We start from the raw sequence: 26566 nt of genomic DNA on the forward strand, positions 1-26566 counted from the left end.
TAGCGCAGGTGCCGTGCAATGTCCTTCCTTCTTTGTGCATATCTAACTTGTTTGTAGCCTACTCTGGAATTTCCTTGCTTAAAGCCATAGCATGGCACCAACTGCATGTGCGGCTTGGAAGTTTCAACTGCGGCTAAACCTTTCACATGGCTTTGTGCTCTTGCAAGCGGATACTGGGCCATTATCAAAGAAGTAAGAAAAGGCAAAGGTAGACACGTACACTGGCTGATTTCCTCGCAGCGGAGCCAGGAAACAGTAAAGAACTGACTCGATTCAAAGCACTGACACTTCACCAAGAGAATGACCTATCTTGTTCCGCCCTGTTCCCGAGACTTTCCAAGCTGGCAAAACCCCACCTCTCTACCAACCATTCCTCCTCGCCTCCTCCGCAACAAACTTCCTTCCTGCCTTGGCCGTCCCACTTCCCCACTCCTCAACGCTGAACAATTCAAACATGCCCAACTTCCTAAGCAGAGGCAGGCTGAGGCGCATCTCGTTCTGGATCTTCTCCAACTTCTCCTGCGCAGCCGCCGGCTCTAGCTGGCCGGCCGCTGCTGCCTCAGCCGTTTCGTCGTACGCTTTGAGGTTGTACAGGAAGGCTGCAACCGTGCCGGTGGGCACGCGCTCGCCTGACGACAGCGTAATGACGTGGAAGCTTTGGCCTGGGGGGAGCAGCTTGTTGTTCACGGCCAGCACACCGGGCTCGTCGATAGGCGCGGTCTGGGCCGCCTGTGGAGGAGGAACACGTGAGTATGGTACGAATCTCAGGAGTGTGGAGCGTGTTTTATTTGCAGTGATGGGGCCGAGGAATATGAGATGCTTACGTGGGCTGCGGCAACTTCGTGGTCAACTTGGGAGGCCATTTCGTGAATGATGGTGTTTGGGATTTCAAGGGGTTTGTTTTCCGTTCTTCTCTGCGTTTGAAATGTTGCAGTGGACTCGACTGACTGAACTCTCTGGGCTTAATATACAGGTGTCACTCCCGAAGACTCCAGTGTTGCGTCGGGGCCGAAACGCCGTCAAGCTCCGTGTCGGGTAATATGTCGGTCGGCGAGTTTGGAAAATGACACACCTTACCGGGCCGGCGCTTATCGACATCGTGTGAGTGCGCTTTTTCCAAGACAGAATTAGAGTCGTTCAAGTGGAGGCCAAAATCGTGGAATCTCGGGGGACGCCTATAAACTTGGAAAAACAAGTCCAAAGGAGCACCAACGAGCGGAAACATTCCAAAGTTTTTTTCTTTTTTTTTTTCCCCCCTTTTTCCTCGCCACCGAATTTTCAGTCAATCGTCCACGATGAAGGAAGCACTCACGGAAGTCGTTCCCCTCGTCGCTGAGCTCTTCGATGGCGAGTTATCGCAACCTCTCAACCTAGTCAAACTCGTCCTCCACTTTGCAATCGTCGTCGGCATCCAGTACCAGCCTCCGCAATACCGAACCACAGTTTAGGTTGATGCAGAGCTTGTCGACCAAAAAGTTGGCCCGCGGATGGACATGGAAGCAAGTTTGAGATACTGGAATCTACGACCAACCGTTCGCAGAGATCGTGTTTGTCTTGCTTTGCACTGGATTCGCCGCAACAAGACATTCTTGAGAACTATCAAATCATCTTCAACTTCCATTGGGGCCGACACAGTGGATTTCCAAAGGATTGTTACTACTCGACACTATGGTTGCGTCTAAGGAGCATTTGTCCCCCACTTCATCTATACCCTGGGGGCATCAGTTCCTTCGATACCCGTCGTGGAGGGTGCCAGACCTATCCACTCTGACTGTCTGCATGAAGTTTAAAAAATCCAATCTGCCAGGCTCCCATCTGCCAGGCTAAAATGTTCGATTGGGCACTTTGCGCTACCATCTCTGGCCCAATCGAGTCAGAGCTCCGAACTCCAATGTCCAGTCTGACTGCGAGATTCAGACATGCGAAATTGCCAAACTGGGTTGCTCGGTCTTCTGGTGTTGTTATTCGCCTTCCTTAGTGTGAGCAGATACGCACGACAAAGATACTCTGAACGCGACGCCTTGTCTTGGATACAGGCCGGGACAAGACCTCCAACTTTGGCCTAGACACCAACAGAGAATATTCAAACTGAGTTCATGGCTGCAGGATTTGGTTTTGCGGACAGCAAGTAGTCTCAGCCAGAGGTGCCGCTTGTGACTCACCGTCGATGCTCAAATATGAGCGACTGCTCACCCATCATACAATCGCTTCTAGCCCTCAGCATCACTGCCAAGTCAGCAGATTATCATTCCTGCGCTGGACCTAGGTGGCTTTACACACATTCAAAGAACTATCTATCCAACTACCGCCTCAAATCAGCCATGAATGCCAACAGGTCGGCACTGTATCCTCCAGTGCATTGCAAAATTCCTACGCCAAACTACCAAAGTGTGTTGGACGCAAGTTCCCTCGAATTTCCAACGATACGTCCCGTTTGGGAGTCGATTGCGGCTCTCTGGGCCCAGCAATTTGGGATGATGCCACCTACGCGCCAGAAACAACCGAGTCAAGTTGAGGCAGCCCTCCGATCCCAGGCCAGACTTCAAGGTCACAGGAGCTGGGGTTACAAGCTCAATGGTGACCGTCACGCGTACAAAGATTGTAAGGCGGGACCTATGGCAAAGATAAACGAAACATTCACTCCGTTACTACTCATTCACAGTGTCACTCTTTCGTGGGTTCGATCTTAGGTGTTTGGTGTGTATCTAAAGATTGACTGAATTTCAAGTCTACTTCTTAGGCTCGGCTTGGATGCACCTCCCTCCTCGTAGCACCGAAAACCCCCAGCGTGCCAAGTGGGCCACTGGGAGAAGTAAGTGAGCGATGGCGCCTACCCAAGTTGCAGTGTTGTCGTCAGTGCTCCCTGTGCGGAAAGAGGGCAGGAAGGTTACATTACTCCACCGGGCGTGCAAACCCCTTCATCCCCCACACTCAACTCGCTGCATTTCCAAGTCTACTTTGCGGGTTTTCACTACGTCGGTAACACTCTTGCCTACTACGAAGTGACCTTATCTACGCTCTTGTTTCGTTGCATCATCGAGTCTGCATCTCAGGTCAGTCAAAGCATCTCAGAGCACCGTCAGTCGCTGAGCCCATCTTTTTGTCAGTAGTGTGGCGACGATCCGTCCAGCGTGACAACTAGGGCACTGCTGGGTTGTTCAGCAACACCTGTTCGCAATAATTATTTGAGTGCGACATCCGACATCCCTCATCAACATGAGTCAATCAGCGTCGCCGCCTCAAACACAAATTCCCGACATCTCTCAAAGCGCCATGAGCACGTCGATCAGGGAAATAGAAAAACGGCTTGAGAAAGTAGAGGGGGAAAGGCACAATGAATCTTGCGAGCAGGAATCCAAGATCAAGGACCTCGAGTGGGAACTCAAGGAAAAGGACAATCACATTGCTCGTCTCAAAGATGAACTTGCTGAGCTGAAGTGCCCAAACCTCCACTTCAATGGCGACCGAAGGGTCTACGGACATTGGAAAGAGTGTCTCCTGGCTAAAATCGACGAAGACCCAGAATGGTTCAACAGCGAGGACCGCAAAATTAGCCACTTGATGCAGCACATTACGGGTCTCGCTTTCGATGTATTGAGCAAAAAGTATTGCCACAGCGCACGGCAGAAGGCCAAAGAGAGTCGCGAGATCCCTACTTTCCAAGCTGCGCTTTCGGAACTCGACTTCACCTTTCGACGTGTTGATCCCTATGAGGCAACTGCAGAAATGCAGGAACTTCACATGGCGGAGGCGGAAGATTTTCCCGACTACTTCCCCAAGTTCATGGCGCTCATCAATCGCGGTGCATACACTTCCCCGAGGAACCCTGAGCAAGTCGACGATGTAGTGGCATTGACCGAACTTATGTTCAGCATTGATGGTTGGCACTTGCGCCATACTGTCCCCTCCAGGCTGAGTCCCGGGTTCACGTTCAAGGAATACGTTGAGGAATGTTTTCAATTCACATACTTCCGGAAGACAAGTCCCTGGAACAGTCAAACACTATCGCCGACAGCAAGCGCCCCGGGTTCCCCTGATCAGATGGCCAAGGATGCTGCTGAGTGAATTGTGCGATGTTACAGCACAGGCCTACCCAAATCGCAGAATGAGAAAACGAGAGGCACAAGGAAGGAACAAACATTCACTTGAACAACATAAATACAGTCTCACCAAAACGCTAATTATATCACATCAGCGCTCGTCAGGTTTGGAAAGCACGCAATAGAGGACCTCTGGCAAAGGAACTTTGCCTAGCATTACACATTGTCAGTGCATCGTAACCCATCCCTCCTCGCTGTTGCAATGTTACAACAAGACAGAAAAGAAAAGAAAACAGCAGAAGCTTTCATTGCCGGTGGTACCGCACCGGAACTTCGACCAAGAGAAGTACTAGAAACAGACTGCTTTCTTCAAATGGAATTCAATGGGCTACGTTCAGATTGTTGCTCCTCTGCGAGATGTAAAAATCGTCCCTGTGAGCACCCCACCTTCTCTCTTCCACAAAGAGATCTGAAGGGGGACAAAGGAAAGGCAAAACATTCATTTCTTCGTGACGCTGTCTGTCTACTTGTTCTCGGGACAAAATACCATTGCCACCCCAGCAAAGTAAACCAAATTGTTTGTCTGTTTGTTTGTTTATCCGTTTATTTGAAACTTGTATAAGGAGAAGGGGAGGAGAGACAAGAAATAGAGGGATAGGGCAATATCGAGAAAAAGGGGGGGGAAAAGGAGGGGGGGTATCGCATCAAGTGCTTTCCTTGCTCATTGCAGCATCCCATCATCCATCCATCCACCCTCGCATCAGGTGACCCATAAAACGCCACACGCCATTCCTACCAAGTGATCCAACCCAAATAACTCCGCGCCCGGGTTCTACACATCGCGGAACGATTCGCCCGTCGACCCACTGGTCCTCTCCCAAGCACCGCTAGAAGAGCCTTCGACGCTATCTGCAGCGCTACCGCTGCCCTCGCCAGTCTGATGCTGCTGCCTTCTCCTCCACTCATCCTCGGCCAGGCTCTGCCGCTTGACGTACTCGAGCACAATGTCTTCCTCCTCTCTGTCCTTGCGGCGCTGCTCCTCGAGCTGGCGACTCTCGTGCTCGGAGGCGGCGATGGCGCGGCGGAATTCGGCTTCGTCGTCATCCGTTTGTCCTTGTGCCCCTGCCTCTGTCGCGGCGGCATGGCTGTCCGGGTGGGTTGTTGCGTTGGCGTTGCTGGTGTTGTTGCGGTAGGGAAGTGTGGTAGTGGCGGCGGGCGAATGACCACCGGGCGGAGGCTCGGGGTGCCAGTCGTCGTTGTTTCCGGGCCCTTTGGACGAGATGGGTTGGTGGAACGTCGGCCCAGATTCAGTCGAGGCAAAGTCGTCGTCTGAGTCGTCGGGCCAGAAGGACGAAGCGCTCGGGGTAGTGGCGGTGTTGTTGCCGCCAGCTGCGTATTGATACGAAGGAGGCTCGGTCGTTGGTAAATCGAGGGACTGGCTACGCGCTTGGTCGGAAATTGTTGTTTGCAGTGGCGGCAGCGTCTGTATGGGTGGCAGAGGACTGCTGCTGTTGTTTCCAAGAGCGGTAGTGGCAGAGCTGCCTTGACTCGGCCTCAAGTGATCGGCGGGACCAGTGCGGTGTTGATCATGATCACGTCCCATTCCAGACCCAGCGTTTTCCTGTAAGCTTCGCCGCAGAGCTTCTTCCATCTCCCGCTTGTGCATGGCGTCATCTGCGCTGCCTTCGACGCCGACCTCTTGGGTCTGCTGGCGCTGGCGCTCGGCACTCTCTTGTTCTTCGTGCGCTGCAAGGGAGGCTGCGAGCGCACGGCGCAGCTCATCATCTTCGGTCGCGTCTGGGCGAAAGCGTTGTTCAACTTCGCCAGATGCTAGACTAGCACGGATAGCGCGTTCGACAAGCTCGTCCTCCTCTGGGTTGCCCGTAGAGGTTTCAGCGACAGACTGGCGGATTGCCTCAGCGAGAGCATCCTCATCCCACTCATCCTCTCCAAGCGTTTCACCTCCAGGACCGGTGCGTGGGGAGCTGGGTGGCATGGTGGATGAGTGTGCCGGAGGTTTATTTGAAGGAACTTGCGATCGTGACGACAGCGAAGCCTGGGATTCGTTGGTCCACGGCGCAGAAGTCAATGGTGATCGTGGAGTATTTGCTTGGTAATGGCTCGCCGGGGAACGCGAGCTTTCCCCGTTCATTTCACCGCGGTCAACAGTCGATGCTGGCATGGTAGAGCGCCGGGAGAAGAGGTTTGCCAGACGTTGGTGGTGGTCGTGCGCCTTTGCCTTACGCTTTTGGTTGACGCAATTCAGAACTTCTCGTTCGCGTTCGGTGAAGTTTCTCTTCTTTTGGGCGTGCGAGGAGACAAATCGGTATGTTCCCACAATGTAGGCGCGCTGATCAGCTGTGGAATTGTTATAGTCTTCCCAGCCTTGCGCGATGCGGGCAGCAATGATGTAGTTCTGAACACTGGAGCCAGAATGCTTGCGTGCCTCCATGTAGATGCCCTTCATCGTGTAGGCAGGGAGCGCAAAGGCAGCTGTACCATGTCAGCGACGATCAGCGTAAACTTCCAGAACAATTTACCTGCTTGAGGCTTCATCGCGATGCCCACCATGCCTTTACCAATTCCTTTGACGAATCCACCGACGCCGTCTTCCTTGGCCCCCTTGTACGGCTCTGTAACTATGCCTGTGAAGCCTTCGTACAAACCCTGACCAAACTCCCTCCCTGCGACTTTTAGCCCACTTGAGAAACCTGTGACTTTTTCAACCTTGCGAGGCTCATCACCATACAGCCTAGGAATATTGTGAAAGCCCTTGGACAGCCCCATCATGACTTCCATGGGAACCTTCATACCAGCCTCGGCAATTTTACCAACACTCCGGCCAGTTTGGACAGCGGAATCGACGGTAAACTGATTTTCAGATGTCCTCGTCCTGGGGTCCGAAGCGCTGCTGCCCACGCTCGGCGAATCGCCTCTTTCAGTTTGGGCGTGGAAAGCAGAATGGTCAACGAGCGCCTGAAGACCGTGTCGCACAGACTTTTTCTTCTTTTCTTGTCCAGTACTTTTGCTGCTGGTATAAACAGAACTGCGGTCGTCATTCTCATCGGTGATTGATATTTGGGGAGTCTCGATGCTGGCAATACTCGAGTCTGAAACTCGGGACGAGGCAGATAGAGACCTTCGATGGTTCGGACCGTGCTCAGCCAACATTTCCCGATGTGACTTCCTGGGATCAGAAGTGGCAGAAGTTGATGGTGCACGTGAGTGAGACCGGCTTTTGCTCCCGTGGTGAGAAGCAGCGGACTTCATAGAGCTGAGGGGCATATCAGCCACCCCCATCATCACGCTGGCCACGGTGCTCGTCACAGCTCCCGCGATACCAGTCACAGGATCCCAGGGACCAGACTCGGGATCAAACTCGTTAGGGCGATACCTGGAGCAAGGCATTAGCGAGTGTAGGGTGCACGGCAATAGAGATGCTTACAGCTTCAAATCCGCGAAAGTGATGACGCCTTCGTTCGCCAGGACCACAGCAGCTAGAGCGCTTAGTCTGACCTGTGTTTTTCTCAATCGCCAGACAGCAACACGGTTTGGCAGGATGGAGCATCTCAAAGATTCGACGTCGAGATGTTGGTGAAATCTTGAAGCACCAACATCACAGCCCCTTTCCCGGCTTATTTTGGCAGCCAGCTCTTCTGCTCGCTCTCTCGAGCTAGGCTTGAGTGCTTCCTGGATGGATTCGGCCAGCTTATCTGCAGTAAGGTGCTTATATGGAGTGGGCATCGGTCCAGCACCAGCCTTGGCTACCATGGCGCCCCAGAATGGTTGACTGAGTTGTTAGCATTGTATCGATGCAAGTGGCAGGATAACTTACTCTCCAAAAAACGGAACCACGACGGTGGGCTTTCCACAGGCTATTCCCGCAGCGGTGGTGCCAGCGCCTCCGTGGTGGACCACACAAGAAACGTGCTTGAACAACCAGTCGTGAGGGACGTTTCCAAGCATGAATACTCCCTCTGGAATGCCCAGCTCATCGGCACCAAGACCGCCCCAGCCTTTGCTGACGAGAGCCCTGACTCCAAGCTTTTTAATCGCTTCAAAGATCATGGCGGTCATTGCATTGGGGTCGTCCACGACTATACTTCCGAAACCAATGTAAACGGGTGGTGGGCCAGCCTCAAGGAAAGCAGCAAGGTCTGGAGCCGGGATATAGTTGGATGCCAGGGACAAGAAAAAGAAGCCGGCGACTGAAATGTGGTGTCCCCAGTCTTTTGGCTTCGGAATCAAGGCCGGTGACCAACAATATGTATAGGGTACGCGTAGACGTGCCAGCAACCCCATGGCGGAAAAGGTGCTCAGATACTCCAGATTGAGCGTTCGCGTCCGAAATTTGTTGATGATGTCGCCCAACCCCTGCCAAGTCAGAATATCTACAAGGCCATATGACATGTAATTCGCGACACCAGTCTCGGCATTCGAGCGCTGGATGTTTGCCAGAGGATGGGGAAAAGCTTGGGTTGGGGACCACGGCATGCTAGATGGACGATCAGCTGAGCGACTCACAAGAGTTGTGGTTTCTTACGTGAACATCATGTGCAGTGGAATTCCAAGTTTCTCGGCACAGTGAACGTGAGCGAAACTGGGAGGGTTCGCGATGATGGCGTCCGCAACAAACGGCTTCCCCGAGGCTGATGAGACTCCCGTATCGTTGCCTCCGCTGTTCACCCATGCCTCAGTGGCATCGACAGCATCAACACCAAAGCCGTCGCCGACTTCAATGCAAGATCTCCAGCAGCCCTCAATGATTTCAGCGATGCCCTTGCGCCTCTTGCCAACATCTCCATTTTTCAACGTTTCCATGCCGGGCATGAGACCCGGGTTCTTGACCATAAAGGCCATGAGCTCGGCAGGGTCACCACCGATGCTGAAGAATTCGAGGCCATTTTCCTCGACAAAGCCCTTGAACACTGGATGCGTGGCCAATCTGACTCTGTGATTGTATACATCTTTGAGCACCTTGCCTAAGGCCACAAACGGCTGCACGTCTCCTCGAGATCCCACGACGTGTATGACAACATTCATCGGAGGCGGGGGATTTCTGCCGCGCTCTCCCGCAAGCGTGGGTGGTATGTACGGCGGCGGCGAAGGCTCATTGGCGGCGAGGACGGCTTGGTTTCGAAGTGCGGGGATCAGCAGGTTTGACAGCCTCCGGTTTCTCTGGTCGATGCGGATATTGACACGTCCATCATCTGCGATTGGAATCAGCACAATGTTCAGCACATGAGGTCCAAATTGCCCACCGGCGACAGTCGCTTGTGTTCCCCAGTCTTCTTGCTCGTTTGATACGGTTCCTAATGTCTCGCTGTACGGCGGCGGTGGCTCTTCTCCTCTAGGCGCTGCTGCTGCGTTGGAAGAATCGCGCGGGAGGCCTCGACGGCTATCAGGTCTGGTAAGAGTAAGCTCTGGGAATATCTGGCAGACGCGCAAATGACTAACGTTGCGGATCTGTCGCCTTTTGCGTGCACCAGGACTCTGTGCACTTCCTCGGGATCCGGCGTGGCAGCATTTGGCGCGTGGTTTGGGCGGTGTTCCGGTTCTGCCGCAGCCATAGCCTCTTGCGCTTGCGTGTACGGATTGGGCATTGGTAGGTGTTCGTGAGAGGCCCCGGAAGGCGGAGGAGATCCGGAAGCCATGGCAGAGGCGGGAGAGAGGAGATCAGATTAGGTTCATGAAATACGGGAGCAAGCTAAGAAGTGGAAGAAGGAAGGAACTTGATTGCTGACTCGAGGGCACTCTGCTAGAGGTTGACATGGAGAGGCGCAAGCTTGATCGCATTGGTGGGCTACGTGGCGGTGCACCTCGAGCTGCTGCTGAAAGTTTCCCGTCAACAAACCAGAATGCAGCGCTCGGCATGTGATGCGACAGCCTTGCAGTTCAGCCTGTTTGTCTGCTGCGTCTTGGAGGGCGGAGTACTGAGACGGAGAAACAGGATGGATGGATGGATGGATGGATGGATTCTGTTGGCTTGGGCTCTGCCCGGGGTCAAAAGTCGGCAAGACGTCATTTCCTGGAGGGGAACGTCGTGGCAGTGCTCCGTGCGTAACGCGTCCCTGCGCCAATGAAAACTAAAACATCACCTCATCTCGACGACCACCTGTCCCCTTCGATTGTCACTCTCACAAATCTGCCCGTCTGTTTTTTCCACTGCTGCCGCCGCTTTCGCTCCGTCCGCTCCTCCCCACACGGCATCTGCGCCCGGCAACCCGAGCTGTGGTTGCGAACACGAGAAGTTTGGGATTCCAGCCTTTTCTAAACATGCAGAGAGCGCTAGTACTACGCGTTGAACGCTTCGGGCAGTGGTCCGTCTCAAGCCTCAAACCCGTCGGCAGTTGGTTTCTGGTGCTATTTTCGACACCACCCTCACATCAAAGCCTCTAGGTTTGCAGTGTCTTGAGCCACATGGCGCGGACACGACTATACGAATGCGAGCTCGGTTGAGCGAATGTCACGGCATGTTTGCTGCCACAAAAATCGAAAGAAAGAATACAGGTTAAAAACTTGACGAGTTTGACAAGAACCCAAAATAGTTTTTCGAAGTGCACAAGGAGCCTTCGATATCTCACCCATGTCAGAAATTCATCTTTGTCCTCCAGCTTCCAAACAACATCACAGGCCACCAAACCGGTGTCAGCAAATACACTAATATCATTTTCTGCAAGCCCAACCAAGTAGACATTAACCTCTCCCGCTCCCCACACCGTCCTCTTCCTCTTTTCGTCGTACCAAAACCCATTCCTCAAGAACCCTCAAATGTCAAACTGATTGCTGAACGCTAACCATGTAGAAAGAGAAGAGTGGGGGGTATCTATACGAGCGGTAAGTCAAAAGGACATGAGACGAAGAGAACGACAGGGGTATTCGTTTCTAGAGGTATTCGTGCGTAATTGTTTGCTCAGTGCGGAGGATGGAGGAGTGGAGGGAATGATGGGATAGGAGGAAGCAAAGCTACCGAACGGTAGCGAGTCTGCTGTGAATCTCTTCCCTTCATGACACCTCAAATGTCGCTCGCTGGCTCGCTACCAGCAAATACCAGCCAGCCAGTGGGCCAAGGCAATGAAGCAGTCGCCCTTTCCAGCGTATGGCTGCTTTCCAATCTCCAGCTTGTCTAGTGCGGGACGTCGAGGGCCTTTCGAGAGTGACTTCCAAAATGCTGAGCCCGGAATAGCCTCTCGTCTGCTGGACGAGTCTCCAACTTGCTTACGGGATGCCGAGCGTTGCAAGTGCACCGCAAGGCTGCCCAGCTTTTTGGTTTCGCCGGGCTGACTGGCTCATTTTCCCTTGCCAACTGCGCACCGCTCAGCCACTCAGCCAGATGGCCATCATCAAAGGAAAGACGGAAAAAAAGCCTTCAAGGCAATGAGCGCCAGGCTTTCGAGACGCAAAGATGGTGATAGGGCGCGTCGAGGCGATCTCCAGAAAATCAGGTAGGCTACTGCTCCTCTCGACCCCGAGGTCTTACTTTTTTTTTTTTTTTTTTTTTTTTTTTTTGACAAGGGCGGGTGGGGAAGTCGCAGGCCACTACATATATGGCAAGACAAACATGACGCGACGCTCAAGATGACATGGTCGCCACCATGCAAGGTACGCCGCCCTACGTTTGAATGGCAGTCCCTCCACCATTCATGACGCCCTCCTCGACTGCACACCCGAAGACGAGTCGGTACAGATCGCGAAGCCAGCCAAACTGCTCCGCCCGCGCCATCCACTGCACGGCGCGCCCGACCTCCGGTGCACCCAGGCGCAAGCTCGTAAGCTGTGAACCAGGCACTCGAAGCGTCGGGTCCGCGAGAACCAGTTTCTTGTAGCTGGAGAGCAGCGCGACCTGCCAAGAGGCGGGGCCGAATGATGTGGATGGCAGCGTCTTGACAAACTGTGGTAGCGTCAGGCCGAGGGAGCGCGTGTAGCCAGTCGTCATGGCAGCGGCGAGGATGAGCGTCTGGAGTCGTAAGAGGTGCGGATCTTCAGATGAGCTGGTCGCTGGATTCGAGTTGCGCGCGGTTGAAGAAGTCCGCGCCGAATCAGAGTAAGTAGAAAGAATTGAGGCAGACGAAGACCACCGGTCGTGTGTACGGGTCATGTTGTTCTCGGGGCCCAGTACTAGAATGTTTGGCACGTGCGGTTCGTCTTCGGGAGACAGCTCTTCGGTCGTGTCGTCAAAGATGGTAGTGGGCGTCTCAGGGGGCATCGACTTGGCCGAATGATAGCTGGTGGTAGCAGCATCGAGAGAGCGCTCGGAGGGTGGGGCAACGGATTGTCCGCGTCCTGGATGTGGCGTTTGCATATAAGTGGTCGAGGTCATGGCCGAGAATGCCGACTGACTGGGGCGTGGAGTCCCACGATCCGGGCGTATCTGGGTCCAGCCTTCACGAAAAAGGTCGCAGAGCTCCCAGCAAGCCTGGACAGCGGAACCTAACAGCTCCTCGTCGGCGGGTTTTCCCTCGCGCTTGTTTTGGCGCAGACTAAAGAGCATCTCGGCAAGAGACCAGCAAGCGCGGAGAAGCGAATCCGTCTCCTCAGGTAGGGAAGTCCTCTGCTTCATGAGCCTGTGGCATAGGGTAATGTAGAAGTCGAGGGTCCGTTCCCGAAAGGCCTCGGGCAGGTTGCGGTCCGCCGTATTGTACAGGTGGTTATTGAGCTCGAAACTGACGCGCAAGACCGAGTCAGACGCCTCGTCACTTCGGCTCCGCGCATCAAAAAGCGCCTGGCAAAATTCGCGGCACAGCTCCAGAGTCGGCTTGACCTCGCTGGCATGGTCTTCGCGCGTCTCGTAGAGTTTCTGGCACAGACGCCAGCAGCTCTTCCAGGCCAACTCGCCCTGTTCACCTTGGCCGGAGAAATTGAACATTCTCTCGCGATGCGACGAGCTCAGGCCGGCGAGGGTATTGCACAGAGTCCAGCATTCGCTGAGTGCCGTTTTGAGGGCCTTGATCTCCTTTTCTGCATGATTTAAATGCTTGAGGGCCTGGTCCATGGTTTGCGACTGGCCAAGATCAGAGGCGTCAGCCTCGCTGGTAGCGGCCGTGTCGATGCTCTGCCTGCGCGACTCGTAGTCCTCGGAAATGTCTGTCGCATGTTAGTTCGGCCCTGCAATTGGCGTGTCGCAAACGTACCTTCGAGGTTGGTGCTCGCGCGACTGCGCGGCCGGCGCTTCAGCTCGTCGTCGGCCTCCTGCCTCGTCTGCGCGCGCGGCGTGGGGCGGTCCGGCTTTGGTGGCACCGAAGTGTCGATTGCAGGCACCGATTCGGGCTGGGCGTCAGCATTGCTGCCTGCGTCTGTGGCCGTCTCATCTGGCGACGCGGGCGACACAACCGTGTTGGCCGAGTTCTCGGTGTCGGCTGGGGATTGCATCTCGGCGGGCGACTTTTCAAATTGCTGGAATCCAGGCGGCGCATGAATGACGGACCGGGGCGCGTCGTCCGAATTTGAGCGCGGGCGCGCAGACGTGTCGATTGGCGGCAGCTGGGAGGCTTCGTCGTCCATCTCGTCGGCTTCGCTCAGGCCGTGGTCGGCCACATCAAGCTGGGCATCGTCGTCGATATCCGTCGTGTTGGTGCCGTTGCTGTCGACAGGAGAAGGTTCCACCAGATATGGCGAGCGCAGCGGGTGCAGCGAATCCTGAGGGCCGGAAGATCTGTTGGATCAAATATTAAAAAGGTCGCCAGCAGGAGTAGAGCTTCAGGTATGGGTACCTGGTGGAGTGGGAAAAGGCGGGGCTGAAAGGTGCGGGCGAGGATGGCGAGTCGGTATAGGGCGAGAAGTGAGAGACGACGGACTGCGACTGGGGCATGAGATGGGCAGCGGCGGCCATGGTAAATAATAGTTGCAAATTGTTGGTTGCACGTCCAGCGTCGAAACAAGAGAACAGCAGCTGGCAGCAACATAAGGCTCAGAGAAGTACATGTAATGTAGTCGGTGCCCCTCACGTCGAGCGACGCGTGATAGGCCCGTTAGCCGCCCATGTCCAAACCGCTCCGCCGGGTCACCTTCTTTCTCTGTTGACATGCTGACTCTTGACCGTAGGTCGTCGACGTTTGCCGTACGCCTACATCTCTCTCACCTCCCGTCGTCGACACAATAAGCGCTCCCATATTGACCGGTCGGCTGTCGACACCACCGACAGCCATCGACGTGGCCTTCTCCACGCGGAGCCGCGACAAACATGCAAAGAGGCCCACAATCTTCGCCGTACGGCTGCCTGCTGAGCTCCCATCTGGCTCACTGCTTCCAGCCTTGCATGCATGCTTCCACGAGGCGCAGACCGGGGGGCTCCCATTTTGGATGCGCCAATCACACACCATGCCGGTATCTTTTCCCCATCCTCTGCCGTTTCCGTCGACCCTACGCCGCGCCCGGGCAGCTCAATTGCATTGCTGCGCTGGCCGTCTCTTGACGCGCCATTCCTCCCGCAAATGTGACAGACGCAACCTCAGCTGGCGTGTACCTTACCCCTCATGACGGCAAGAGTCGACCTACAAAGCTAAGAACAGAACATGCCAAAAACGAAACATGTAAACCATTGCTTTCCCATTGGATGAGACGGGTGGCCTACCTACCAAGCACGAGCCTTGCGACATCACCATTGCCCACCCGGAGGACGAAAATAAGAAGGAGCAATGCAAGCTCAGCAGATTTTCGCGTGCGTGCGTGCATGCGTGTCCAGGCTCAGCCTCACGCTCTCGCTTTTCTTGTTCTCCGCCCGCCGGGAGGGAGACCACCACACTATCCCCGAACAGACGTCGAGAAAACAAGAAGAGGTCCGTGATGCCCATACAAGGACATCCAGTCCCTTAACAGTTTCCAAAAGCCGACTCAGCACTTGAAATAATTACTGAAGCCTTCTCACCCATTGGCCCTCACCAAAACTAGAATCCACACACTTCCCCGTCCGCGTCTCCGGTCCCGTGGTCACTTCGGCAGGGCCGACGCCGATACATGTTCTGCTACAAGGTGCCGGGGAATACCTCCCGGTATCCAGCAGTAGCTCAGTGAGTGAGGAAAGAAAAGACCTTGCCTGATTCTAGCTACAGGTGTTTACAACAGCTTGCCAAGCGTAGTTGCGATAGTAAATAACTGCTCCCTAGGCGTGACTTTGACTGCGGACGACCGCTCCTTAGACGCGGCTATAGTGGCGCACGACCGCTACCTGGAGGACGTCTCATTTCTCTATGCATTCACTATGGTCATGCCAGGTTTTCGCAGTCATCTCTTTTGATCATTGCTCGCGGTACTAGAGCCGTGCAATGCTGTTGTGGTGTGATTTCTACGCCGTTGTGGACGCAATGCTGAATAAAATCTGATTAACTATGCCACTGGTACGCCTGTGCCGGCCCGTCGCCAACGCAAAAGCCGCATGCCAGCAACACCCAGGCAGAGAAATGTGGAGACTTGGAAATGCAGAGGAAGACAAAGAGGGAAGGGGGAGAGCAGGTGAAGTGTAGACCAGGCAGAGTGAGAAGTGGGAAATTGGAAATGGTCAACAATGGTGATAATGAGATGAGACGAAAGTCGAGAAAAGACTCAAACCAGGACTCTGCTCTCTCCGCCACCGAGATTGCAGCGCTGGACGTCTCTCCACGGATCCAACGCTTCATCCTCGTCATCTCCTTCCACTTCATCTTCGTGTCCAACGACGCCATTGTTCGCGTCGTCGTCTGCCTGCTGCCCGTCCTCATCGTCTTCTCCGTCCTCGTCAAACTCTTCCTGTTCCTCCTCATCACTCTCATCAAGCCCCCTCTTTTTGCCCTTTGTCTCCCCACCACTGCCACCCTTGCCGTTCAACAACCACCTCACTCCAGCGCCCGGCCAGCGCCAAGGCGTGTACCACCGAGCTCCCGTCCCACCACCGCTTTGACTCGCACCATCATTCGACACTCTGACCCAATTGTCGCTATCGCTTGCGCCGCACCGGCGGCCGACTGCTCCACGCTTGTCAGGTTTGCCCTCTCTCCCAACGTTGATCCAATAGCGAGCGCGCAGCAGCTTTTGTGCGCGGGCGTGGCTGCGTTTGGAATCGAACGTGCTTTTCCCCTGCTGCCCGTCTGCCGCGACGCCCGGCGCCATGACGGCAAGCACATCGACGCTTGGGCAGGCGTACGCGACGGCTCTGATGGCATCCGGGGACAGCAGTGCGTCGCCATCTTCATCCACGCCTTGTTGATTACGGCGTACTGGCCTCGAATTCTCTCCACTTGTCTGGCCTTTTGCGTCCTTTGCGCTCCCTGCTATGAATAGGACGCACTCGGCGCCTTCGGACGCAGGACTCGCCTGTGCAGCTGGCGCCCACCCATTGTGTAGCAGCGCGCGAGCAGAACTCTGGCTGCGCTCTTGCGCCTGTGGTCTTGATCGCGCGCTGGAGGGCATTGAGGGCGAGCAAGCGTGGTCCGGAGGGTTAGGCGTCGCAAAGGCGAAGAGGAGAGCGGGCGGCCTCGACGACGCCTTGTTCATGAGAGTAGACGTGGTGGCTGTCGCTGCTTGGGAGGATTCAGGTCTCGACACGGCGAGCCATTCGGGTAGTGGAGGCAGCGACGTGGCGCGCCAGTCGGGATCGTGACGCGAGAAGGACGGGATGGGACAGACGAGGCGGAAGTGGTCGAGGGCAGTGACGTTGGGGATTGCTTCCTGGCGCACGATTAGTCAGTTACATCGCCTTTTAGCACTGTGGTTTGGGAATCATGGAGGTCGGCGAACCTCGAGTGCAAAAACGGGGACGTCAGAGTTGATTTGGAGTAAAGCTTCGCTTTCTTCCGCGGAGAACTTCCCCTGCGAAGATATGACGACAACATCAATAGCTGCCTCTGACTCCCTCATGGATGCTCGCCCTCCTGTCCCTCTTTTCCCCTTGCCAGCAAGCGTCTCAACCTCCCCGATCAACTCGTGAACTTCTTCAATGCTCCCCACGCTCTTGCCCCTACCCATGGCTCTTGCAACCCACGACCGTGCCTCGGCATCATTCTCGTTTCCAAGTCCCTTGTCGCCCTCTGTCCGGTCCCTAAATATGGGGTCGATCAAGACATTGTAGAATCCACGGGCTCCGCGCCTCGTCGCAGCGATGGGTCGCGGCAATTGTAGGAGCCACGACGGGCCGGCGCGCAGGTGGTGCAAAAGGGGGCGCCGTCGATGGGTGCGCAGGAGCTGTATCGCGTGTTCGGATTGCAGTTGAAGTGAGGCAGCGGCCGCGTCGGCGTCATGAATCATGGTGCTGTTGTAGCTCATAGCGCTGGAGGTAGCACTTTTGTTGCTGACAGCTTGGCCGTTGCTGTCGTTGCTGTTGCTGCCACGGATGGCCAAGCGAGCTGTCGTGATTGACGCGATGGTGGGTCTGGAGGAGGACGAAGGTGAGGATGCATTGTCGATGAGCTCGACGTTGTCAGGAAAAGCTCTGGTTGTTGCTGTGGTTGCCATGACGCAAGCTGCAAGCTGCCGCCTGCACTCCCTGCTACCCTGTCTGTCGGCGCGCGGAAAGCTGAAAAGAGCTACCCCAAGCTCCCGTGCATGATGCGGTACCGTTCCGCGGTCAAGGCACGAGCACAAGGGTAGGGGTAAGTGGTGGGTTGGCGCTCTAAGTTTCGGTGCTAAAAGTCAATAGCAATCATTCATACAGCTGGACGGGGGAATCATTGGGGGCATTTAAGCTCCTGGACGATGAAGTTCTTAGGAGCATTCAAGCATCTGAAGCGCATACCGACTGGAATCATTCACAACCTCCACCTTGCGGAAGCGATGTTTGCGTGTGCCACTTTGCCACCACGCCTCGCTCGCTGGACCAGGGATAGATGGAAGGCTTGTTGAGAACGTCGTCACAGAGATTACGATATTGGGACAGGGAGCGTCTTCAGACGCTTCTGTGGTCCTTGGGACGCACCACGGAATGCTGAATTTCGTCGTGTCCAGAGAAGTAATGGGCTTGTAGAAACAAGGAGCGAAGATTCTAGATTGCGTTCGACCGCCTAGCTAGCCATTCGAGCAAACAGCCGTCGTGTGCGCTAAAGTTTCTAGCTCAAGTGTTGGAATTTCTTAGGTTGGACGGCAGTTTTGAATGCCAATAGAGATTTATTCTTGGTGCATCCTCCGAATCGCTGCATCTGCTGTTAACCAGACCCTTCAACGTCCTCCGTCCTAAATAATCTCACAAACTCTTCCTAGGTAGCAAAAATCTTCTCTAGAGTGCCGTCTTCCCTAACTCCAGCAACTTAAATGTGACAGCAATTGGTATAGAGCAATGCGTGGCCATACTGTAAGTAAAAGACAAACGCCGAAAGCCAATGCAGGCCTCTGGTTCAGCAAACAATCGAAGATTGCGTCAGACAACGTCCAATTCGGGTAGACGAAGCGAAATCGTAGCTGTGTCGCAAACGGTAGACATATCACGCCTTTTCAGGATCGTTGATGCCGCCGTTGGTGATAATGTAGGTGGCTTCTCCTTCGGGGCGGTCTGCAATCGTCAGTCAGCAACGCAACCTTCAAAGTCGCCATCGACATACCAGGTGAGTCCTGAATCTTGGCTACACGCTCGTCGCCACGGCCCTTTCTGAGCAGTATCCTCGTCGAAGAGGCATGCGCCAGAATGTGTCCGCCAACGGGCTTCCTGCCGTCGGCGCCCGCGAACATGGCGCTAGCGCCCGGGTCGCTCTGAACCTGGTTGGTCATGAGCACGACGACGTTGAACTCGTGCGCGATTTGGGTCAGCTTGGTCAGAAACTGATTGAGCTTTTGCTGGCGCTCATTTAGCTCGCCGCGTCCGGTGTAGTCGACGCGGAACAGCGCCATGATGCTGTCGACGATGAGCAGCCGGTACTCGTTGGTCGCAAACGACTCGGCCAGCCGGTTGAGCAGCTCGTGCTGATGTTCGCTGTTGACAGCTCGCGCGTAGATGATGTTGTCGAGCGTTTGGTCAGGGTCGACGCCGAAGCGCTCAGCGATTTGTGCGATACGTTCGGGGCGGAATGTGCCTTCGGTGTCTGCATTCATCAGTCGGTACCTACAGAAATTGGTGTATACAGTGGTGGAACAAACCAATATACGCCACCTTGCCATCTGCACCGCCCATCTCCTTGGGCAGCTGCGCAATGACAGACATGGTGTGCGACAGCTGCGTCTTTCCGCATCTAAATTCGCCGTAGACCTCACAGAGAGACATGCTCTGAAAGCCTCTGGGGCGAGTTAGCGCGCGCATCATCACCATCAGCCCGAGTGCAACCCACCCGCCCAGCATGGCGTCGAATTGCTTGCTTCCGGTTGAGATGGTGACGCAGCGCTTGCGAAACTGGCCAAGCTCAGCAGCCGTCATGAATCCGATACCATTGGGCTGCTGTGGGATTAGCACGACACTCATGACAAAGCTCATGGTGGATGTCAAAAAGAAAAAAAAGAAAAAAAAGAAAAAAAAAGGGCCATTTCCTGGCACTGCGACTGGGCAAGGGAGTATTGGTTCGCTTGACAGCCGGAGGGAACCAAATGTGAGTGCGTACCTGGCATTTTACAATGGCGTCCTTGACCTTGTCTACTTTGATCTCGCTGAATCCTTTAATCTTGAGCAAATTGCGTCGTGTGGCGGAGTGGACAGACTGCAGACGTCAGAGCTGAGTTGACACCAGAGCCGCTGAAGGCGCTTACCGCGACAGTGTAGTAGCCATTGGTTTTGAGCTTGGTGATGTCGACGGCACTGATGCCTGTGCTTGGCGTCAGCTTTGTGACTTGGGCTACGAGAGGATTGAATCATCATACCATGAGCTTGAATCTGATCAATGTCGACAATAAACACGTCCTGGCTGCAAGTCAGCAAGGCTTGGGGTACTGTTGGAGCTGAGAGCTCACATCTCCCGACTCGTCGCTGGCTACTGAACCGGGCATGGCGACAGGTGTGGCGAAGCAGTTGAGACGAGTTGAATAACAAGCGCTGTTGTGGCGCAATCTTTACATGTGTCGGTGTTGATGTTGAAGCAGGCACAGAGAGAGAGAGAGAGAGATGTGCCGCTCGCCAAAATTCAGGGTCCAAGGCTCAGTGCCAAAAGACGTCGCAGACACAAGACCGGGCCCTGAATGCTTCTTGTTGCTGTCCTTCATAGACGCTTGAATGCTCCTGAGTACTCTGGTATAATGGGACTTGAATGCTCCCAATTTGCGCTCCACTGCTCACCCAACTTTTGTCGTGTGCCACGGCTTTGGTCACCAAGCCTCGGTCTCACCTCACCTCTGCCGCGTCCACAGCACCACGTCACAACGTCGTCCGTACCAACTCCTCAACAAATCATCAACCACGGCGGGCAGCATATTCAAAACGGCATGCCCAAACAATCGCAGCCAAAGGTTTTGAGTCTGCCAAACGTCCTGCCTAGACTACCGACAACATAACAGCTTCTCTCCCTGCAACTCAAAGTCCCTCTCGCCCTCACCCTCGTACTTTCACTCGCTTCCAGCCTCCGCCTTCCGGGTTTTCCCCAGAACTGCCAACGTCTCTGCACTCTTCTTTTTCCAACATCCTGAGCCGTTGCCAATCGGATTGTCGAACCGGAAAAAAGAGATATGAAGCTGTAGTCCTGGAGCACCAATCGCTCGGGTATGAGGTGTCGTGGGGATGCAAATCATGGGTATCGGGATCTCGTCAAATTACTTTTTTTTGTGGTGTGGGGGTCGTTGTCATCGTTACGATGCCGGTGCCAGCGGAAGGGAGAGTGGCAACCTGAAAGCGACTGTGGAAAACGGGAAACAAGGGAAAAGCTTGGTGGTATAGAAGCGAAGTAACGACAGGTATTTAATCGACGCGGGCAGGACTAGTAGCCTAGGTGGTTGCCGTGCCCAAAGACCACCCACTGGCCGTGTTCAGTCACTGCCTAGGCGACAGCAGTCGTGGGCGCAGGGGGCTGGACCGGGGCCTGCTGGGGAGCAGCGAGACCGTCGTCGCCGTTGATTTCGGCCGCAGGGCATTCTCGAGAGATGTGGCCGGCCTGACCGCAGCGGTAGCAGGTCTTGCCAGCGGTGCTAAGAGGGCCGCCATTGGGAGCAGTGCAGTCGCGCGAGATGTGGCCGAGCTTGCCACAGGCGTAGCACTTCATGGCCTGAGCCTGGCAGTCGCGCGCAAAGTGGTTTGGGCCGCCGCACTTGTAGCAGGTCGCAGGACGGCCGCCGCCGAAGCCGCCGCGGAATCCGCCATAACCACCGCGAGGCATACCGGGACGCATTCCAGCGGGGTTGGGGCAAGCACGAGCAAGGTGGCCGGGCTGTCCGCATGAGTAGCAGCGGCCGCTGGTTCCGGCGCCGCTCAGGCGTAGGGTTGGGCAGTCAGCCTGAACATGGCCGAGGCCCTGGCAGTGGTAGCACTGCTTTCCCTCGGTGGTGCGCGGGTGGGGGCAGGTGTTGGACTCATGGCCTAGGACAATCAGATTGAGCGGGACTGGAATTGCGTCCGCACATACCAGGTTGCTTGCCTAGGAGTAGTCAGCATTAATTTGTCTTGGCCTGGGGTGAATCGACTTACAGTTGTAGCAAAGTCTCTCGGACGAAGAGCAAACCTCTTGGAACAAGTCAGCGGCAAAAACTACGCAGCAACAAAAGCCTCGTCTCCCTACCGGCGTAGTGACCAACGTTGCCACACTTGTAGCACGCGCGACGCGACAGGGACGACATTCTTCTGCTTTCTACCTCGTGTAACTGCGGGACGCCCAAGTCAGAGATTCGACCTTGAAAGTTATGATTGCCAGCTCTCCAAAAGATTTGCAGCTTGGGCTTGGTCATGGCGGGTGGCTAGCGGATCGAGGCGCATGGTGCGGAGGGTCGAAGAAGGTTGCGGCGTTTGGGTGATGGACATGACGGGCGGCAGAGAACGGCGAGCGCGACAGCCAGCGTCGAAGAGCGGCGGCGGGGTTGTGAGGGACTTGGAGGAGGCAATTGCGCATACCTTGGGGACAAACGGCGTAAAACTGCGCGTAGAGAGGCAGAGGGTCAGCGGCGATAAATTTTGCCTGAAGGAGGCACGGCACATGAGACGGCGCTGAGCAACGCAGCGCAGCGCAGCGCAAGTGACGGGCGTGAGGAAGCAGGTGCAGGCATTGTCAACTCACTCTCTCTTCAGCGAATCTGCTCGTGTACAAGGACAACGACTCAACGGCGACTCGCAAGAAGAGGGGGGTTTGGGCAGCGGTGGGTATTTGTAGGAAGAAGAGCGAGGGTCGCTTGGGTCGATCATCTTTTCAAGCGCACCGGGCGAGACTTGCGCACCGACCCACACCCACCTTGACCCGACCCGACACGGTCCACGTCCAGACAGAGGGACCGCGACTGCGAGGTGGGTGGCTCTAGGTGACGATGACGGTGCGTCGCCGTCCCCATAGCCGGGCGCTCCTGTCTCCATGCACGTCTGTCTCTGGTCTGGCCGCCGCTTTCAGCACATTATCCCCGTCGGCTTCGCTGCGTTGGCCGTGGCGCGCGCTCGCTGCGTGCAGTCCACCTCATGCAGATGCAACTGCAGCCCACCTCGGTCAAATCAAATCAAGACGGGATGACCATCCGGGGAGCTCGATCCGCCCACCGCGCTACCTACAGGGAGCCCGAAAAGCCCATTCGTCACGTGTCGCCCGCAGGGATCCTTCTCGACCTCCCCCACCCTTTTGGGCAATCTACAAGCAACCGGCCCCCCCCCCCCCCCCCCGAGCTCCGCAAGCCCTTCAGATGCTAGCTATCAGCTAACCGCTCGTCGCATCACTCCAGCTGCTGTCATATCACCATCGTCTCAGGTATTTTGGTGCATTCATCTGCCCTTCAAATGCTTGACATGTACATCTGCTTGTGCCGTCTTTGCCGCCTGCCGCGCCGTACCGCGTCCGATCGCTCACCTCAACCTTAGTCTTCCTTTTCAATGACGGCCGGTGCCTTGATGGTCCTGTCCTTGAGGAACTCGAGCCCCTCGCCACCCTGCTCAATGTCAGCAAATGCTCGTCCGCGGTTTCTCTGTCACCTACGTAGCTGATAAGCGGCGACACCTCGACACCCTCCTCGTCCTTTTCGCCCGTCACGACGCCGCCTGCAGCCTGCACCCACTTCTTGCCCTGGTCCATAATGTCCCTCTTGCTCGTGTCGGGATCATCCTCGCCCGTCCCGCGCGCATTCTTGAGCGGCGAAAATTCATCCTCGCGCCTCACCTCCATACACGCAAACTTGTCCATGGGCAGGAAGGGGAAGCAGTCAAAAACGAATTGCTCGAGCTTGATACCGTTGGGCTTCTCCGGCTTGATCGTCTCGCCGCTCTCAATGTTGACGCTGGGAATCTTTTTGCGCGCCACGTGGTGCGGCAACTTGTGTGCCCACTGCGGGATTCTGTCGAGGAAACGGAAAGAGTAGTAGTGGTTGACAATGTTGGCAGCGCGGAACTTGAGAAGTTCCGAGTTGCTCGAGTCCTTGGCCTCGGCCATTTCGGACGAGATTTCAGAGTACTCGACCACGTCTGGCTTGCCATTCCTCTGCATGATGAGACCGACAGACTCCTTGGCATCGCGCTTGCGAACTACCTTGGTGGCAATCTCAACGTCTTTGGACGCTGAGAAGCCAATAAAGGTAGGGTCGGCAACCCTGACCAAGCAGTTGTCGACGCAGTATGCATGGACGTGCTGGACACCCCTCTTTCCCATGTCGGAGACCACCGACGAGGTGATGAGAGCCTGGTAGATGCCTCCGTTGCCATCAGGGGCGACGGCGACCTTGCCCTTGCTCTCCAGCAGGATTTTGCCGTCGTTGGAAATGCACGGCAGCACACCCTGCTCGAAGATGATGACATTGTCCTTCTTCAGGCCGAAGTAGTTGTTTTTCTCGAAGAACTCCTCCGTCGGACCCCTGGTCGGTCCGCTGGTCATGACGTACCACGGAACAATTACCTCTTGTTTACCGTGCTTCTTCTGGGCGAGCTGCTGTACCTTCCAGATGCGCTCTGCTTGGAGCTGGAACAGCGACTTGTGGCTGGGCAGGCCAATGTCGAAGCAGCCTTTGGGTGCTGAGCTACCCAGACGCGTACCCTGGCCACCGGCCATCAACACCACCGCCACCTTGTTCTCTGCAATGAACTCAAGACCCTGGTCGTACCACTTTTGCAAGTCTTCTGGCTTGGAGTCGAGCACCGACGACGTGGCCGACGTGGGCAGCGGCTCGAACTTGGGTGCGGCATCTTCGCTCTCGGTCTTGGGCGGGTTGACGGCGCGGTTGGTGATTTCGTTAATGTACTCGGGGTTGATGCCGGACAGCTGCTGGAACAGGGCAGCTTTTTCGGCCGTGTCGAGCTGGTCGTAGAAGGTAAAGACTTGGCCCTGGCCTGCCTTGGTGTATTTTTCACGGAGGGCCTGGAGTTCCTCTGCACATATTTTAGCTCAGCAAACGCAAACAGGACGAAAACATTACCTGCCGAAGGCTCCTTGGGCGGGGCACCGCTCGAGCCAATGTTCAGCTTGCCGAGGACATTTTGTGCAAGGTCTTTGACGGCGGCCATGGTGGAAGCAAAATGTAGGTTCAGAGGGGTATATGAAGAGAGTATCGAGGTAATGGAGAAGAGGAGAGGGGAGCTGATCGTGTTTAAAGGAGGGGAGGGTGCAGCCAGTGCAACGGAGCCAGCCCCACGGAGAGGGCCATGATGCATGACTGCGCGCGCTTAAATTTAGCCTAGCGCCGCTCACCGCCTGCAGGGATGCGAGACCAGCCACGCCGCTTGCGAGGACGACATGTCTGCTTGCACAACGATTGCTGGATCTGGGAGAGCTGACTGGAAGGCAGTACCAGCTCGACTGCACCTCGCTCAATTGCCTTTCTTTCGACTGTTGTTTCTCCCTGCTATTTTGCGGCCTGGCTTCTCGTATGGCAGAACCACAGCGCCCTGTGTGACCCCACCCCTTGTGCCAGCCCTGGCCCCCTTCTTAGAAGACGCCACCTTGCACAGCCACCGATTCTTGGCCAGACTCTCTCCACGTGCCTCCCCTGCTTGTTTTCAATACGTCAGACAAACGCAGTTCTATAACAATCCAGCCGTTGTATGCACCCCCTGCCAAGCCAATACCCGCTCAGCTTTCCGGCTGTAGAATCTAGAGTCAGCCTCATTCCACCTAGTAACCCTGACTTGAACGTACCTTGATCTTTCCCTTGAGCGTCCTCATCCGCTCGACCCTCTTTCTGTCCTCTTGGAACTCGCGCTTTAGTTTCTCTGCCGTCTCCTTCTTCTTCTCGCGCGTCTGGAAGCGGTAGAAATTCTCTGGCGGCTTTTGCTTTTCCTTGAGCTTCTCCGCTGCTGCCTGTGCCTCTTCGACCCGCGCCGGGCCAGCCCGACCACCTCTAGTAACGGTGATGAAGCCATCGTCGTCTGGCACGCTGCGTTGCTTGGCCAGCTCTCTTGCTCGTGCTCCCTCCATATTGGCCCATCTTGTAAGGAAAGAGTTGACTGTGCCCTGAAGCATATCGCGGGGAGGAAACGTCAGGTGATGATGGATACGATATCCTGCACGCGTCAGCATTGAGTAGCAGACGCAGAACGCAAAACTCACTCTCGATACCCAGACCATCTTCGCCCTTCCACTGCACTTCTGTCCTCTTCTTTGCCGCCTTCACAACTTCCTTCAGAACCAACTCCGCACTCGCCTTGTCCACAAACACGAGCACCGCGCTACTCCCACTCTTCAGAAGCTCCTTGTCCCACGTCTGCGGCAGCTCCACCTCTGTAGTATCTGTTTCCCCGCCCCTCTTCCTCTTCTTGCCCGCTTTTGTTGTCCCGCTGCCTGCTCCGCTCAGCGCGGCGCCGCGCTGATTCTTTTTCGGTCGCGCACCCTCAATCTCAACACGGTCTAGTCTTGCGCCTCCCAGGTTTTCGCTGAATAGTGTGCGCAACGATTTCTCTGACGCGTCGATGGGGAGGTTGCTGGCAAAGAGCGAGCGGTGCGAGTCGCTGTCGGGAATTTTTGGCGCATGCGCGCGGACGTAGAGAAAGTGCGTAGTTGCGGTCGGGTATGAATCGGTTGGTGGAATGGCAAGAGGCAAGACTGTATAGTCTCCGACTTTGACAGGGTGCTTTGACGGGGCCATTTTGGACTGTATCTGTCGCTGTTGCGCGGGAGAGGTCTGTCAGTTGGTTTTGGAAATTGTTAGCGCAAGAGTCAGCGGAGTCGGGGTTTTCGGGCTAGCATGAATCGAGCATGACATCGGCCCGAATGATTGGCCGGCTCTGCTGGCCCCAGGAACTCCCGACGCCTTCATCCCGTCGACAACCTACATCCGATACCTTGCCACGCCTGAGCCGACCTGAGATTCATCCAGATTCCGCATTTGTCTGTGGCTATAGCGAACACGCGGTGCAGTTGTCAATCCTCTTGCCATCATTGTCCCTCGGCTCTGAAAATGCTCCTCGGCCCCTTGAGTGTCTGTCTACCTGCACAGGTTTACTCTTGTATGTTCTTGTTGCTTCCGTCGGACAAAGCTTGGGAAAGAAAGAAAGACTTGTACCTGCTATAGCACCTAAATGTTGTGGAAACATTGATGGACAACCT

The 26566-nt window shown here is 55.4% G+C and overlaps 9 protein-coding genes across 9 annotated transcripts; 1 reads left to right on the plus strand and 8 right to left on the minus strand.

The window, feature by feature from the left end:
* Positions 1-360: 360 nt before the first annotated feature.
* IWZ02DRAFT_490546 (uncharacterized protein) lies at positions 361-863 on the minus strand (the record flags this gene model as incomplete). Its single annotated transcript, XM_066769670.1, has 2 exons — positions 361-729; positions 825-863. 2 exons carry the CDS (start codon positions 861-863, stop codon positions 361-363), a joined length of 408 nt encoding a protein of 135 aa, XP_066623370.1.
* Positions 864-2177: 1314 nt separating this feature from the next.
* Positions 2178-4065, plus strand: IWZ02DRAFT_433111 (uncharacterized protein; the record flags this gene model as incomplete). The annotated part of the gene is made up of 5 exons (XM_066766264.1): positions 2178-2601; positions 2663-2697; positions 2772-2812; positions 2846-3078; positions 3191-4065. 5 exons carry the CDS (start codon positions 2178-2180, stop codon positions 4063-4065), a joined length of 1608 nt encoding a protein of 535 aa, XP_066623371.1.
* Positions 4066-4468: 403 nt separating this feature from the next.
* IWZ02DRAFT_265520 (uncharacterized protein) lies at positions 4469-10059 on the minus strand. The gene is made up of 7 exons (XM_066763412.1): positions 9498-10059; positions 9302-9447; positions 8584-9250; positions 7876-8535; positions 7486-7830; positions 6581-7434; positions 4469-6533 (listed from the first exon to the last, which is right to left on the minus strand). The coding sequence occupies exons 1-7, from the start codon at positions 9692-9694 to the stop codon at positions 4873-4875; spliced, it is 4530 nt and encodes a 1509-aa protein (XP_066623372.1). The 5' UTR covers positions 9695-10059; the 3' UTR covers positions 4469-4872.
* Positions 10060-11528: 1469 nt separating this feature from the next.
* On the minus strand, positions 11529-13922 carry IWZ02DRAFT_475276 (uncharacterized protein). The gene is made up of 3 exons (XM_066769012.1): positions 13751-13922; positions 13172-13692; positions 11529-13124 (listed from the first exon to the last, which is right to left on the minus strand). Exons 1-3 carry the CDS (start codon positions 13867-13869, stop codon positions 11653-11655), a joined length of 2112 nt encoding a protein of 703 aa, XP_066623373.1. The 5' UTR covers positions 13870-13922; the 3' UTR covers positions 11529-11652.
* Positions 13923-16466: 2544 nt separating this feature from the next.
* Positions 16467-17174, minus strand: IWZ02DRAFT_355572 (uncharacterized protein; the record flags this gene model as incomplete). Its single annotated transcript, XM_066764291.1, has 2 exons — positions 16467-16679; positions 16749-17174. Coding segments are annotated over 2 exons (639 nt in total), but the record flags the coding sequence as incomplete, so codon positions are not given.
* Positions 17175-17948: 774 nt separating this feature from the next.
* IWZ02DRAFT_265834 (RecA protein) lies at positions 17949-19214 on the minus strand. The gene has a single exon (XM_066763414.1). The coding sequence runs from the start codon at positions 19092-19094 to the stop codon at positions 18435-18437; it is 660 nt and encodes a 219-aa protein (XP_066623375.1). The 5' UTR covers positions 19095-19214; the 3' UTR covers positions 17949-18434.
* Positions 19215-21328: 2114 nt separating this feature from the next.
* On the minus strand, positions 21329-22661 carry IWZ02DRAFT_265709 (uncharacterized protein). The gene is made up of 5 exons (XM_066763413.1): positions 22118-22661; positions 21955-21976; positions 21626-21707; positions 21535-21570; positions 21329-21484 (listed from the first exon to the last, which is right to left on the minus strand). Exons 1-5 carry the CDS (start codon positions 22405-22407, stop codon positions 21420-21422), a joined length of 495 nt encoding a protein of 164 aa, XP_066623376.1. The 5' UTR covers positions 22408-22661; the 3' UTR covers positions 21329-21419.
* Positions 22662-22895: 234 nt separating this feature from the next.
* On the minus strand, positions 22896-24528 carry IWZ02DRAFT_469617 (nucleotide-diphospho-sugar transferase; the record flags this gene model as incomplete). The annotated part of the gene is made up of 3 exons (XM_066768732.1): positions 22896-22967; positions 23015-24393; positions 24441-24528. 3 exons carry the CDS (start codon positions 24526-24528, stop codon positions 22896-22898), a joined length of 1539 nt encoding a protein of 512 aa, XP_066623377.1.
* A 565-nt stretch (positions 24529-25093) lies between these two features.
* IWZ02DRAFT_433118 (ribosomal RNA-processing protein 7-domain-containing protein) lies at positions 25094-26105 on the minus strand (the record flags this gene model as incomplete). The annotated part of the gene is made up of 3 exons (XM_066766265.1): positions 25094-25105; positions 25160-25524; positions 25571-26105. 3 exons carry the CDS (start codon positions 26103-26105, stop codon positions 25094-25096), a joined length of 912 nt encoding a protein of 303 aa, XP_066623378.1.
* Between the last annotated feature and the right edge of the window lie 461 nt (positions 26106-26566).

Source organism: Phyllosticta citriasiana (assembly GCF_038021145.1).
Source record: "Phyllosticta citriasiana strain CBS 120426 chromosome Unknown IWZ02scaffold_6, whole genome shotgun sequence".
Classification (NCBI taxonomy): Eukaryota; Fungi; Ascomycota; class Dothideomycetes; order Botryosphaeriales; family Phyllostictaceae; genus Phyllosticta; species Phyllosticta citriasiana.

Excerpts from the sequence above, each read along its gene's own strand:
- IWZ02DRAFT_265834 (XM_066763414.1), bottom strand. The coding sequence starts at position 19,094 with ATGGCAAGGTGGCGTATATTGGTTTGTTCCACCACTGTATACACCAAT.
- IWZ02DRAFT_265709 (XM_066763413.1), bottom strand. The coding sequence starts at position 22,407 with ATGGAGACAGGAGCGCCCGGCTATGGGGACGGCGACGCACCGTCATCG. Across the intron at positions 21,571-21,625 it reads CAACGTTGGTCACTACGCCG|AGGTTTGCTCTTCGTCCGAG; the intron begins GTAGGGAGACGA and ends ACTTGTTCCAAG. Across the intron at positions 21,485-21,534 it reads CGAGAGACTTTGCTACAACT|GCAAGCAACCTGGTATGTGC; the intron begins GTAAGTCGATTC and ends GACTACTCCTAG.
- IWZ02DRAFT_475276 (XM_066769012.1), bottom strand. The coding sequence starts at position 13,869 with ATGGCCGCCGCTGCCCATCTCATGCCCCAGTCGCAGTCCGTCGTCTCT. Across the intron at positions 13,693-13,750 it reads GCCTTTTCCCACTCCACCAG|ATCTTCCGGCCCTCAGGATT; the intron begins GTACCCATACCT and ends TTGATCCAACAG. Across the intron at positions 13,125-13,171 it reads CGCGAGCACCAACCTCGAAG|ACATTTCCGAGGACTACGAG; the intron begins GTACGTTTGCGA and ends AACATGCGACAG.
- IWZ02DRAFT_265520 (XM_066763412.1), bottom strand. The coding sequence starts at position 9,694 with ATGGCTTCCGGATCTCCTCCGCCTTCCGGGGCCTCTCACGAACACCTA. Across the intron at positions 8,536-8,583 it reads CCACTGCACATGATGTTCAC|CATGCCGTGGTCCCCAACCC; the intron begins GTAAGAAACCAC and ends TCGTCCATCTAG. Across the intron at positions 7,435-7,485 it reads ACTTTCGCGGATTTGAAGCT|GTATCGCCCTAACGAGTTTG; the intron begins GTAAGCATCTCT and ends GCCTTGCTCCAG.